This window comes from Pteropus alecto, unplaced genomic scaffold (genome assembly GCF_000325575.1).
Source record: "Pteropus alecto unplaced genomic scaffold, ASM32557v1 scaffold79, whole genome shotgun sequence".
NCBI lineage: Eukaryota > Metazoa > Chordata > Mammalia > Chiroptera > Pteropodidae > Pteropus > Pteropus alecto.
The window spans coordinates 20,511,935-20,527,278 of record NW_006494612.1 but is presented as its reverse complement, the minus strand read 5'-3'; the positions used below and the strand labels follow the sequence as shown (position 1 = coordinate 20,527,278).

At 36.3% G+C, this 15,344-nt stretch overlaps 1 protein-coding gene across 11 annotated transcripts in view; it reads left to right on the top strand.

Annotated features, from left to right (window-relative positions):
* EPB41L2 (erythrocyte membrane protein band 4.1 like 2) overlaps positions 1-15,344 on the top strand; it is a 194,697-nt gene that overhangs the window by 134,257 nt on the left and 45,096 nt on the right. For all 11 annotated transcript variants that reach the window (XM_025042450.1, XM_025042446.1, XM_015600086.2 and 8 more), the window contains exons 6-10: positions 1,127-1,202; positions 4,428-4,646; positions 5,710-5,797; positions 8,953-9,105; positions 9,647-9,744. In XM_025042450.1, coding sequence (XP_024898218.1) covers positions 1,127-1,202; positions 4,428-4,646; positions 5,710-5,797; positions 8,953-9,105; positions 9,647-9,744 — 634 coding nt within the window. The remainder of the gene's footprint in view (positions 1-1,126; positions 1,203-4,427; positions 4,647-5,709; positions 5,798-8,952; positions 9,106-9,646; positions 9,745-15,344) is intronic.

Sequence of the window (15,344 nt, the reverse complement as noted above, 5' to 3'; positions counted from 1 at the left end):
ATTGGCTTTATTAGAATAGTGATATAGTCAACCAAAATCCAGCAAAAGTATCGTGTATTGTGCACAGCCGCCATTCGATAACTTTTCATTGACTCAGTGTGCTAATGGTTAAAAAAAAAAAAAAAAAAAAAGATAAAATGACACATTGAGCAAGAGAATGGGATTCAAGAAATTTTTCTTCAAGTGTATAAATCAAAGCAACCATGAGGGTTTCAAATATATATAAAATGGAATATCACGCACACATACTTTTTAAAAAGACAGTTGGAAATACTGTGAACTTTGTGTACAACTCTAAATTCAGGGCATTGGAATTATTTGAATCCCTTTAGGAAAATAACACCTGCCCTCTCTCCAGAGCTGTGTGTATTTTTTGTTGTTTTTAAAGCCATCGAAAGCTTGATATATCTGTTAACTATTAATGTATAAATAGGTAAATACATGTTTTAACTTTTAGTAGGCCATTTATGACATGGTTATTTGCTATATTCATTCTTTATGACATAAGACAGCAAAGTATATTATATATGCTATACTTGTACCTACTTTATAAAACTTGGAAAATAACTTTATTGTCTTAAAGTATTGTGACATTTTACCACTCTCTCTCTTCTTTGGGATATCTTTTAACACTACCTTCTAATAGCCCATTAATCATTTCTTGAAGAGTTGTAGGGATCACTTGCTCATTATACTCCTTCTCCCAACAATGTAAAAATCCTAAAATGCTTTTTTTTTAAGGGTGGAGAGTATTTGGCATCTAGAGATTCTGTGGTTAAAATAAATCTTATCTCAGAACCATTATGTGGAGGTTATGTTAAAATTTTTGCTTAATAGGTCACCAAACAAAAACATTGGTTGAAATATCAATAAACTTATATTTAAAAAAAATGAACCTGTTATTCTTTAATGGTGGGTTATTTATGTAATTGATTTTTAATTTATTTTTTGTTTTGTTTTTGTTTTGTAAATGGTATTTTCTTTAAAAATGAAATTCTTTAAACTGATTTATAATGGGACTAATCTGTATGGTTTTAGAATGTTGGGCTTTAAGTTTTATCAAAATAAATGGTTATTCTGTTGATTGGATAAACAAACAATTGGATAAATTGGTATTTAATTACAGATCTTCCCTGGCTATTCACCTTTAATGTGAAGTTTTATCCTCCTGATCCATCTCAATTGACTGAAGATATCACCAGGTACTTTATATTTACATGAAGAATGAACCTTTGCTTATAGCTCTCCTTTATTTGTGTGCCCTGGGAGAATAGTGGTAATTTCAGGATTAAAACCAAAAGATTTTTTCTTGAGTTTTAGAAATTTCCTTGGAAATGCATATTTCAAAATAGTTTGAAATGTGGCCAATTTCAAAATTTTTATTCATTTTTAATTTCCTCATTTATATTTGAGTAATGGAATATTTAAAAAATATTGCTGGCAACTTTCTTATGTTATGCTTTCATAAATTATTGACATTTAATATTTCAGATTTTACTGCTAAGATGGTTTTTATACAGCTTATGTGTGCATGTGCACTAGTCTCATATTACAAAAATGATATGAGTAGAAAATTTGTTTTTAAAAGTCAAAAAGAAAACTAATAAGGTAGGCTTTCTTATATAAGAATCAATAGCTATTTCATTTCATCTCCTCTGAGACTGTCTAGGATATATAAACGTGCTTAAATTGCAAATAAAAGATCTGATTTAGGACCAAGAGAGCATTTACTGATTCTCAGAGTGACTGAGTATTTGAATGGTAGCCAAGGAACATTTTGAATCCACCAGTGCCTTGATATCTTATCCTTGCTCTATTAAACTGGGTACCAGTGATAGGACCTCTTAGCTTTGGTAAGAAGTTCTATAGGGTGATTTATATATATTATTCACATGGCCAAGGAAAACTGTGTTCCAATATATACTTTTAGAAAACTAGAGAGTCTTTGTGGAAGACTGCTTTTGATTGCTGTGGTTCCTATGCTTTGATGCTTTCTGGTGGGCCAGTATCGTTGTCAGACATCAAGTCGCGTAGGTTCTTGAAAGAGTGCGTGAGACCACGTGAAAGCGGAACAATTTCTTTCCAAGAACGGATGAATGACAGGTCATTTCTTTTTTTCCTTTAGTACTTGTTGCTGAATTAGGGGTATACTGTTACTAATTAAGTAGTGATTAAATTAGCTTCATCTAGTAGGTAATAAATAGTAGCTTTTATAACTGCACAGTAAGCTGCTTGGAGCATAAAACTTGACAGCTTGGTGGTGGGTGTAGTAGGCTACAGAGCCTCACTGCAGGAGTGCCTTTTGAACAATGCAAGTAACTGGGGCTTTGTAACCTAATGTCCCCTCTGTACATACACTCTTCCTTGCAGTAATTTGAGGGATAATAATCCTTTGGTATTTGCAGCTTAGTAAATGCTTTGGTGTTTTTCTTTGTTTTGTTTTTGTTTGTTTGTTTGTTTTTTAAATGGGCCTTGAACAGTCTCACTGTGTGTAGTGGGAGGAATGATATAGTCTAGTCAGCTAACAGCCAACTGCCTGTTTGTGTAGTCTGGTAGCCTGCTTGTCATGATTGCAATCTTTACCATGACTTGAGTGAACATTTGGAAGGTGTGGTAGGCTTTTGAGGAGGGCAAGACACTGTTCAGAATAACATTGGAAGAATGCTCTGACCTGCAGTGAAGGAGATCAACTTGTGAAATTCAGGAAGCTGTTGCAGTTTTTGTTTGAGGTTTTTTGTACCTTGGATTTGGGCTTTAAAAACAGAGGAAAGGACTAGTGTGAAAATTAGAGAAAATAATATAAAAAGGAGCAACAAGATTTTAGTAACAGATGGAATCTATGTGGTTAGGTCTTAAAAGTACCATAAAATGTGGAGAACTAGCACTACTTTTAATTAGTCTTAGAGAATTTGAGGATAACCTGACTCATAGGTTTAAAATTTAGTTTTCTAAAATAAGTGTAATTATAGTCATGATGTTCTAGGGGTTAGAGAAACATAATCCTCAAAAAGAGAGCTCCTGCAATGCATAAAAACACTCAGACTACAGACTATAATGATAGCGAGGTGACTTTTCATTCTCAGAAAATTATTGAACTCTTGCCATGTGGCAAGTACTTTGCTAACTGTGGGACTGTGATGATGATAAAAAGTCCCTGCCCTGCCTGACAGATTGTGCAATAATCCAGGTTTATCTGAACTACGTGAGGGCTGATCCCATGTGCTGGGACCTGCTCTCTCACCTAACTGCAAAGAGGCCCGGACCAGAGGCAGCACGCCCATCAGAACGTATTGGATAAAGGGCAGCAGGGCAGTAGGGCCCTGAAACCTATGCTAGGCAGAAGTGTACACGAGTGAAGGTAGCCAGCTGCCAGTAAGAATGGCAGTCTAACAAATCTTCCATAATGAGGGCACTGTCATTTAGTTTGGAAGGGTCGATGGTAATCAGAACGAGTGGTTAAATATGAGAGTAGCAATCAGGTTTTAAAATGTCACCAAAAGGAGTTGATGGGGGCCCAAAAAAAATCCTCATAGAAGATAAATAACAATTTTCCTAATGTTATTTAGTAAAAAAACAGAATCTTATAGCTGTGTAATAAGCTACTTGGAACATTGAATAATAATTATAAATAATAATATTATTATGATTATGACTATCAGTCATTAATTCCTACATACCATGCCATGTTTTATTTATATTACCTAATTTTTTGTCCTCATCTTCAAAGAGAGATAGAGTTTCTCCCATTTTCCAAGTGAGAAATTAGCCTTAGACAAGTAAATTAACTTGCTCAAGATTACAGAGTCAGCTCTGCCTGGCGCTGTAGCCCATGCTTTTTCTACTACAATCTGAACTAGCTGCCTCTTTCGATGGGTAAATGGACAAGTAAGGGCTTCAGAGTAGAGACTGACTTATGATTGTTGTAAAAACCATCTCAGGAAAAGAAGAAATAGTGTGAAAAGGGTAGAAAGGGTAAAGAGTGGGGTGACCTTATTAGCTTTTCTTGCCAATGCTTAAGAGCTGCAGCTACTTTTAAAATTTCATTAATCTTTATAACTTTTGAAGGTCATGCCAATTTTGATTAGTTTTAGATCCCAGGAGACAGTCTAAATGGTTGGAGTTTTTACCTTCAGTCATAACATTCTTTATTATGATAGTCATAATTTGCTATTATTGGAATAGCAGTTCAAAATTTCCATTCTATTATTTTGCTCTCTAGACTCAGTTTCTGTAAATAAGCCACACATTAGGAGTCCAAGGAACAAGGTGAGCTGCTTATTACAGAAGACTTTTTTTTGCTAGGGATATGAAGAGTGCCTGTATTGTATATTTGTTTTCAAAAAGGAATATTAGAACTCAAGGATTACAAGTGCTACAATCTTAACTCATTGTTTTCCCCAACCCTTTTCTCCCCCTGCTCCTCACAGATACTTCTTGTGCCTTCAGCTCCGGCAGGACATTGCCTCTGGCCGCCTGCCCTGCTCTTTTGTGACTCATGCCCTCCTGGGATCTTACACACTGCAGGCTGAACTTGGAGACTATGACCCAGAAGAGCATGCCAGTCATGACCTCAGTGACTTCCAGTTTGCCCCCACACAGACAAAGGAGCTGGAAGAGAAAGTAGTAGAGCTGCATAAAACCCACAGGTCTGTTGACTTGCTAACTGGAGAGAGAAGGGCCATGGAAGATTTAAATGGCTTCTCTTATAAAACTTACTAGACATTTGAACATAGTTTATGGGATTATCTAGTTTTTTCCTTTTGGAACTTCACCTAGGACTGATCAAGACAACTTGTAGCCCCCGAGATACCCTTTTATGGTTTTTATGACTGTCATACAAGGAACTATACTCATGAGGCTAAATATTTTCATTATTGGAAAAATTTTGCTTTTCACTATGACATCTCCTTTTTACTATCACTCAATCTTATTCCTTGACTGATAGACAGACACACACACACACTTGAAACAGACATACCGACATACTTGTTCGGTATTTACTATATATTTTTTCTGCCTTTTAATTGTTTTTTTTTATTACCGTCTTTCATAAGAAAGTCAGGGAGATGATGAGGCATCAGGATTTGAATCAGAAAAGTGGGTGGTGATGGACACAGGAGAAATAACTGAAATACACAGGTGATTTCTCTATCCACAGAAGATGACCTTTGGTTAAACTAAGGATTACTTAATTACATAAATACCATATCACACTTTGAAAACTTTTATATCTGTGTGAAAACAAAATGGCTTTTTTAAGCACAAGTTTTAAAAACTCTAGCTACAAAATTATAATTTGTACCATATTGAAAAATTGAACTTTTCAAAAATTTTGACTGAAATGATTTTAAGAGAACTTTTAGAGATTAGAAATTTTTAGACAGACTACAATTATTGACATTTCTTTAAAAAAAATAAATGTACTATTTGACTTTAAATATTTTCTTACTAACTTTATTCCAATTTTACTCAAAGGGCAAAAGTGGGGGTATACCTCCTTGTAATAAACAGATTTGTATTAGAGGATCTTAAGAGAAAAATGCTAGAGGTTGAGCGTTGAGCCTTCTTACCTATTTTCTATTTGTCTACAAATTTAACAGTGTTACTCCCGCCACCCCAAACTCTCCAAGCTCACACACCCCTTTCCCTATTTTGGCCACATTTGCTTTGCATCCACCATAAGATAACATTATTTCTTTTGATTCTCAGGGGCTTATCTCCAGCACAAGCTGATTCTCAGTTCTTAGAAAATGCAAAGAGGCTTTCCATGTATGGTGTTGACCTACATCATGCCAAGGTACTGTAATGGGGAGGTGGCATCTTTCCGGTTTGTTAACTGAAGTTTGAGAGGGTTCCAGTGTCAGAATAGCCAAGTTCATCTTCAGCAAAAAGCTACTCACCTTTAGCTGAAGGCCTCTATAATATTTCTTTAGGTAACTAATTGTGGGATTTATAGTTGTGGGAGAGTCCGTTTATTCTCCCCCTACTTTTTCCTTCTTTTCCCAATCTTTTAAATTAATACTCTTTCATTTGCACATATCCTAAGACTTACCTTGTCAACCTTCTTGGTCCTTCATCCTGGTTAATTCCGTCTCAGCTTTAGCTATGCCAAGTGCTGCCTCTTCCCCAACTTTCTCTCCTGCCTCTGTCTCAGGAGAGGAGAGCAGATCTAGCCACCATAAAAGGGCAAAAGTGGCATGGATATGACCACTGTCCAAAAAGCTTCGGGGCTGCAAAGGAGCCCTGGAGCTGGGCTTCTCCCTGTAGGTCTGTTTTGCACCTTGTAAGATAATGTCGGCTGGCCCAGGCTCCAGGTGATGATGCAGCACCTTCAATCTTATTTGAGAGGTGGGAAAAGAATGAAACAATGGAGCTAAGTAATAGGAGAAGGTGAGGTGGGTTGGGATGGGAGGATGCCAGTAATAAACATCACCTGCATAGTGATCCTAGTTTGGATGATCATATAGTGGCGAGAGTCAAGGAGAACAAGAGGGAATGTGAAAGAAAGATTTGGTTTTGAAAAATATGTCTGGAGTCAACTCAACATGCTGAGGGAACCTATGGTTGCCTGCTTTTAAAACACCCTGTCAATCCTTAGATGTGGCATAGGAAGCCCAGATTATATGATATACTCTGTGGTTAGGAGCAGGTGACTTTCGAAATATTGGGCAGTAGCATTTGTTCATTCATTCTGTTTATCATGTGATGTACTCAGGTAATATTTGATAAGCAAGATATTTGTAGCCCATTGAAAATATCCGTAGCAATTTAAAAGAACTTTTAATGTAGTTTTTATGCCTTTATACATTTTTCATTGTCTTGAGATCACATTTAAAATTTTTTAAGTTAATATTTTACTACCAAAAGAGTTCTTAACGGCACATTCACGTTAGGACAAGTTGAAGGGTATTTATTTAAAGGACTCTTGAGAAAGGTGCAGAGGAAACACAAGAGAAGTGATACTTCTGAGGTAATATAACAGCAGCCCTCTTAAATTCTCTGGATCTGAAAGGGTGAGGGCAAAAGTGGTGGCTAGGACCCAGGAGAGGCCTGTGTGGAGAGGGCTGTCTTGAGAGAAGCTGAGATTGTCAAGGACACAGCCAGCCTGATGGTGTGAATATACAGTGAGGGGATCTAGGTATTAAAAATACCTAGAACCTAGATTCCCCCTTCTCTCCCTCCTCTCTCTGATCTTTGAGAACTTTCCATAGCCATTCAGAAGTCAGTGGGCATGAGATCCTGTTGGTATCCTAATGGGGCAGCTTCCTGAGTCAGTGAGCAAGGCAGAAAGATGCTCCCTTTTTATTAGCTTATTTTTCTGACTTTCTTGCTGAATGGCAGGAGTCAGATATGGAGAACTAAGACATGTTGTTTTCTCTTTCACTTCTTATTCTTTATCTATAAATTTCTATTCATACAAATACTGATAATTATAAAACAATGCGTGGAACAACCAAAGATCAGCTGGTTTACTTGGATCCAGATTGTGTTTATTTTTAAGTCAGATAAAATAACTTCAGTGTCCTGTTTATGGATTGCTTCAGACTAGAGCTGGCTTTGTTCAATGTTTCAAATGAGGGTTGCCTCCTTACTTGTGGTGAGAACATGCTGTCTTGGGCAATCTTCCGCCTGCTCCCTGTGGCCATGGCCAGTGATGTTTTTGGCAAACACACCAATTGTGTCTGGTGCCAAGTTGTTTGGGCACCTGTGCCTGATTTCACCCCAGCTTTTTACACTGTTCCTAGAGAGAATTGTGGCTGCCAAGATACTGGCAAATAAAGCACCTTATGGATTAGGTCTTTAAATCTCTTCAGATGGTCTAATGTAATTTTATTTGTATGTATGAATTATTCACATAGCAGCAGCAAAAGCAATTGGCATCAGTTGTCTAATACTGTACTTCTATTTTTAAAACAATATAAATTTTGTTAAATTGTTCACAGTAACAAGGCAAACATTTATTGCATTGAGAACTTTTATACTTTTATTGCATTGGGAACTTTTATACTTTTATTGCATTGAGACCTAGACTAAATGTGGTGTTCGTTTCAGCGTGTTCTGTGAGAATTTGTTCCATGTTAATGATTTCTGAATAACTCTGAATAAGATTATTCAGCTTTATATATTTTAAATGAGATCTAGTTTTTCCCTTAAAGATAAACAGTATATATTTTGAATATTGCACATATAATAACCTTCAACACTAGTCGAAGGAGCCAACTTTTTACTTTTGTCTATAAACTCATTTGATATTTTAAAATCTTTCAGGCTTGGGATTATTCTAGATTGTCATCTATTCCAAATTAAAACACTGGGGAAATAAAACTTTTAATAAGTTCAAGAACAGCCTGCAGTCCTTTGAAATATGCCAGCCAAAGGAATGCCATAATGAGAACTGGATGTCAGCACTCTGAGTTATTGAAGAACTACTTGAAAGAATCCAAAGATTTCAACACTGTCAGCCTAGAAGAAAATTTCTGTGAAGGATTGGTGTTTTGCATGATATAGACATAATTTTAATAGTTATTAGCTAGAATAATCCATCTGAGAAAAATTTGTCTAAAGTTAAATAGCTGAACACACTTTAGGCCAATATGCTGTCCCCAAAGTCTGGAATAGCCTCTAGGATATCTAAATCGAGTTGTTTCCTTTCTTCCCCTTTAGCTCTTAGAAACAAGCTCAAGGACATGAGTTATGTCTTTTGAAGATTATTGTGCCCCGTAGTCATGTTGTGTCCTGTCCTCTTTGACAAATCAAACAGGATCCCTGAAAATAGATTTAAGATGTGTTGTGTGTCCTACCATTTCTATTAATTTGTGTTGCTGTCACTGAAATCGAAATACAAACCTATTAAATTGGTATTCCTGGTTGTGATTTGAGGGGGCTAATGAGCTTCCTGGTCAGTATAACTTTCACAGCTCTAACCATGGTCAAATGACTTATGCTTGGCAGGACTCAGAAGGTGTGGACATCAAGCTGGGCGTGTGTGCTAATGGACTTCTCATTTACAAAGACAGACTGAGAATCAATCGTTTTGCTTGGCCGAAAATCTTGAAAATTTCCTATAAGCGCAGTAACTTCTACATTAAAGTTAGGCCAGCAGAGGTAAGCATGTCATGTAGCCCTTGGCTTATCTGATCAGGCTTTGTTCTCCTTTATGGCCATGAGCTAACTGAATTCTTTTCCACTGAATTTAAGGAAATGAACTATTCTTTATTCCTCCACGGTGAAAATAGGTCAGGGTTCTTGATGATAAACCTGCATATATATATATTCATTCCTATTGCTAAAAAACAAGCAACAGCCACCATTTCACAGAAGAGAAAAGGTAGTAAGTACCTGCCACATAGTGGGGACTCTTTTGTTGTTGAATCAAGTAGGTGGCAGAGATCAATAGGAAGGTGGTAAGATGAGTTTTAGTGGATGTCGAAGGATAGTTGGTTTATGTCAGTAGTATACCTGCTCTTCATAGAAACTAGTTATTGCTGTTTCTATGAAATATCCATTTCATATAATTAATTATATTAGGTATATTTACCTTTTCAAGAAGAATTACTTCTTAAAGAAAATCTGAATTCATGTTGTTTAGTAGCTTCTAATTAATTCTTAAAGAAATATGCCGATTTATTTTCTGGATTTATTCTAGCTGGAACAGTTTGAAAGCACCATTGGATTCAAACTGCCGAACCATCGAGCTGCGAAAAGGCTATGGAAAGTATGCGTGGAACATCATACTTTCTACAGGTAATTTTAAGAAAATAGGCTAAAATTAATTAAAACAGTTTATGGTGCCCTTGACATACCAGGAGGTGGTAGAGGGGAGAGTGTGGCAGATGTAGCAATGCTGATTTCTGTGGCCCTTTGCTCTCCTCAGTGTCAAATCTTTGTCTGCAGAGTCTGCTCCTATGTCTATTTCTGTTACTCAAGCCATGCCTTGTCATCACTCCGAACTGTCTGCCACTACGATGATCTAAAAGTCCACTTTCTAACTACAATCACCTTTCTTTCCCCCACCACTGCACTCTCTTAACCCGGCTGCCATTCTTCTTTCCACTATCACTCATCTCAGGTTTCGTTTAGTTGGTCTTATCAGCTCCCTTTTGCTTACCTTCTTTTCCAGACCAGCTTGAACCCTGTGGTCTGCCCCTTTGTTACTTTGTCAGGGGTGTTCTAAACCCCTCAAGCCCCTGCTCTTTTGGCACATCGATCCACTGATCTGTTGGTCCTGGATTAGTCCTGTGTCCTGACCTCACTATTTCTGTACATGTGCTGTCAAGTGATACTTTAAATAGCACAACTATCCTGAAAAACACACTCATTCTTTATAAGAGAAAATCATACGACTCTGTGAGTTAGTGCTATTCCAGATATACCAGTTCCATATAAGTGGGATCCTTGGTGCTATCAGGTAGTCAATCCTTTGACTTTTGTTCTCATTCCAAATATCCAGAGAGGTACCCCTGCCTCTCTGCTCAGGTGCCCTTCATTTTGTGGTACACTGACAATAGAAGCTGTGGGCCATGAGCATTGTTGATTTCATGCACCTTCTCTTTTCCTCCTCCTGCCTTTAATTAAGCATCATTCTCCTCTCTCTTCATTCTTTTCTTTTTCTCCTGTCTCAAGGAAAAAAGTACTCATCTCTCTGCCTTGATCCCTCATTTCGTGCCTCACACAGGACTGTGTTTTGTAAATTGTGTAATCCAGTGGCTGCCTTTGACTACTTCTTTGGCCAATAAACATGCCTATGTCATGCCCCCTTAAACACCATAAAAGGATAAGATCTCCATAGATCGTCTAGCCTTCTTTAGCTTGTTTCCTATCTCTTTTCATATTTTTCTTCAAAGGCCTATTTCTTACATTATTTTTCTTGGCAAACAGTACTTCACTGATCTTCATTATCGCCAGTTCCTCAGTGTACTGTCAGTGTGGTATATATAGCTGCGTATCTAGACCCTTCATATTTAAACTTTTTGCTCTGGACTCTTAGGGTCTAACCCTGTCCCTCCACATACTAGGTGTGTGACTGTGAGTCAGTTGCTCCACCTTTCTAAGTATTTCTTTCATCATCCATGTGATAAGAAAATGAGATAACACACATGAAACAAACTTAGAACCATTTCTGGTATATAATAATGTTTATCATCACTATCACCGTTCTCCTCATTATTCTTAGTGCAGTACCACAGTGAGCTATTTATCCTATTTATCTATTTCTAAGACTGCTCTCATATACTCATTTTAGAGGAGAAATGCAGCCCATAAAATATATTTGAATCCATCTGATTTAATTACACTTATCATTTAAATCTTTGCAAAGTTTACAATTTCTCTTGATAGCCATGACAAATTTCTCCTAAGACAACATGAGCCTGCTTCAAATAAAGCTCATAAATTACATTTATGAGTTGAGTGATACAAGTTCAGGCAGGAAAAAAAGCAGGCTTCCTTGTCAAATAATGATAATAAAAGCATAATCATTTTAGAAATGACAAATGCTAACATTTATTGAGCTCATATTGATGTCAGTAGGGAACTTTTTACATCGCACCATCTCATGTATTCCTCACCCCCGTGCGAAGCTGAGCAGAGGTAGGGACCCAGCTCTCTGATTCTAAAGCACACACTCGTCACCTCTGCACTGTCTTCCTTCTTGTGTTCTAATCAAGTGTTTTCCGAGTTGTCTGTTACCCCTGCAAAGCCTGAAGTCCCTTCATTATTTTTGCTAACATACCACAAACTCCAGTTTAAAAGTAGACTAGTTTAATATAAGTGTTTTTATATCTTTAATCCTTGTGTAACTTTGCTCACAAATGGTATAAAACATATATCTAACACAGAAAGGGCAAATCCTAATTTGTCTGCAGAGTGCTTTGACTTCAATCAGTAGATTTTGTTGTTCTAGTTTATCATAAAAGGTGCAGGTGATTTATTTAGAAAATTAAAATAGCTTTCAGATTGAAGCCATTAAAAGATAAACAGATCTTTGTATTAATTGATAGCCACTCGGCTAGACTATTACTAGTGGAACAAGAACGTAATAATCTAGAGCCCATCACCATTCTAAGTTATACATGGATTAATTCTATTAGTCTTTACAGTGCGTCTTATGGGACAGGTGCTACTGTCTTCACTTTACATATGGGGAAAGTGAGGAACACAGAAATTAAGAAACATGCCCATTGTCATATAAATAGTAATGGGTGGAGATAGAATTCAAGGCCAGGTAGTGTGGCTCTAAGTATCCACAAGAATATGCACTATGCTAGACTTCCAAACTATATCTGCAGCTGATAGGCTTCCTGGTGTTTTCTCAAACCTTTTTTTGTTGGCAGTGGTATATAAACAAGATTAACATGAGATTCTCTACTTGACATTAAACTGCCATTTAAACTTGGCATTGTAAATCCAAGGTAATCCCAAGTGAATTAGTGTCATCAGACATACTTCCTAGAGAGCTTCATGGAAACCCGGTAGCACTGGTTAAATGTATGATTGATTTAGTAATTGATACATGGGTTTTCTTAAAACGTTCCTTTATTTCTCAAAGATAAACATTAATAATATTTGATTTGTAATGACAGGAGTTTTATAAAATTAAAATGTTAATACACTTCTTAAACAGTAAAATATGAAAGAGTTGAAATCCTTTGTAATGCAACATTACTTAGATCATCTTGCTCAAGGTCTTTCGTACTTTATGATGATTAGTCCCTTATAGCTTTTAAATTCTCAAAAGTGAACTGATAGATGCTTTGTAGTGGTTTTGATGTTATTCTTATGAAGATAGGATCTGATATGAAAATAAAAATGACATCAAAAGGAAATAAGGTGATCTTGAAGTGATAGTATTGAAATATTTTGTTGCTCGGTCTACATTTTCTTAGAAAATTTGTTTATATAACCATTGAATTAAATCACCAAAAAAAATTCTCTTAGAGAAAGCTAATGTCTGTGGTCAAGTCAACCCTTTTTTGTTTTGAAGTTTGTTTCTATTTAATTGCAGCTTAATTACTGAAGGATTTCCTTGTCATCAGAAAATTAATCTGCAAGCTAATATTTTATGTGTGTTATCACCAGTGCCAGTCAGGCAAGAAAGTATGTTATCTCAATTTGAAATAAGTAAAACAAAAATTTTCTAGTAAAGGACTTTCTTTCTTTCGCATTGTGATGTATATCTGCCTTTAAAATATTTTTCTTGTTTTTCTTGGATTTATATATTTTGAAAATTGGAAATGAGAGTAAATCCTTATATGAAGTCGCTCATTCCAGGAAGACATGACCTTTGGTTAAGAGATATAGTCAATTGAGGCAAACCTACGGAAGGGTGCCGGATACCCTAGTCTTTCTCTCACATCCAGTCTTTCTCTCTTTTTTTAAGTTTTGTTTTATTGTGGTAAGATCACTTGACATGACAGCTGTCCTCTTAACAAATGTTAAGTGTACAGTATATTATTGTTGACTGTATATACAGTGTTGTATAGCAGATCTCTAGAGCTTGTTTATTTTAACTGAAACTTATGCTTGATGATTAATAATTCCCAATTTCGCCCTTCTCCAACCTCTGGTAACCACTCTCCATTCTTTAATTCAGTGAATTTGACTGTTTTAGATACCTCACATAGATGGGATCATACAGTATTTATCTTTCTGTGTCTGACTTGTTTCACTTAGCAGAATGTCCTCAAGGTCCATCCATGTTGTTGCATACTGCAGAGTGTCCTTTTTTTAAGGTTGAATAGTACTCCATTGTATGTATATATACTACATTTTCTGTATCCATTCATCTGTCAGTGGATGTTTAGGTTATTTCCACACCTTACCTATTATGAATAGTGCTGTAATAAACAAGGGACTGCTAATATCTTTTGAGATCCTGATTTCAAATCTTTTGGGTAAGTATCCGGGAGTAGAATTTGTGGATCATGTAGTAGTTCTATTTTTAAATTTTCGAGGAGCCTCTATACTGTGTTCCATAGTTTCTGCACCATTTTGCATTCCCACCAACAGTGTGCAAAGGGTCCCAATTTCTTCACATCCTTGCCAACACTTGTCTTTTGTTTAATTTTTTAAATTTAGTGGGAGAGGGAGAGATTCCATTTGGGTCACTGATGCATATTTCTCCTGAGGTATTCTTTAGAAATGTCTCTTTTTACCTTTGGTTGAACTCCCAATAGCTACAGACACTACTTCTTGAATAGATGATAAATAAATGTAATTTAGCCAACTTGTTTTTCAAGCAGAGTGAGCATTTATTAATTATTTCACTGACGAGCTTGCCAATGACCCTTTTTTCTATAGGTCATTGCTTTCTTACACAGCATTCTTAGATTGTATTTAGCTGGACTGCAGTGTAAGGAAACCCGGCTGTATTCAACCCATCAGGAGACAGTGCAGGATAATGGCCACATTTCTCACCTTGTCTCTGTTAGTCATGTGACCAAAGTACTGATCTTTCTGTATGTCAGTTTCCTCAGCTGTTAGAGAAAGAGGAGACAGGGTGTAGACAAGAGTTCTTTTCTGGCCTAAATTTCTAGTATTCTGGCACTCTAATTTAAGAGTATACAGCTTTTTCCAAAGTACAGTTTGAGGCACTGGCATTAACTGTGTCTCTTTTGAATGTCTATTGGCAGAAAATGGGTGTTTTCAAGAAATACTTCTACTACTCTACATGAATAAATTAAAGGGGCCAGAGTATATTAATTCTTCTTTCAGCAGTTTAATTCTAACATGTTGTTTTCTGTGTTGATACTATTGAGAATCCTGAATTAATGGAGGATCATTTCTTGTATTATTACATGTAGCTTTACCTTGACTTGAATCTTTTCTTTATTGCTTATAAGCAGAATAAGATTTTGAAAACATTGGGTAGAAGGTCTAGAAATACTTGAAATGGTAAAGAATTCTTTAAAAAATCACTCTTCTTTGGAGAATGACTGATAGGGAGAATTTTGGTGATGGTCTCCATATTGCGGAATTGTCAACTAAAGCTTCATTTAAATTCTACTAGAGCTCTGAGATTTATCTTTTTGTTAAGATGCTTTGCCAACTCTTGGTCAGACAATGAAAGTGAGGAAATTACAGACAAAATTGGCTCATTTGCTAACTACGTGTTTTTGCATATGTGGAAGTATTTGACATCAAGTCTGACTTCATTCATTATGAACCCAGCTTTAAGCATTAGAATTGTGCTGGCAAGAAAGAATGTTAGTCATCTCTGCGGATCTGCCATGTGCTGTGTTCTTCATGGGAAAGCATCACTTGATGGAACAGATTCTTGAGTTAGATGTTCTTTCCCAGGAGAAATAGACATAAATATTAAGAATTACTAATGGTAATGGATTGCT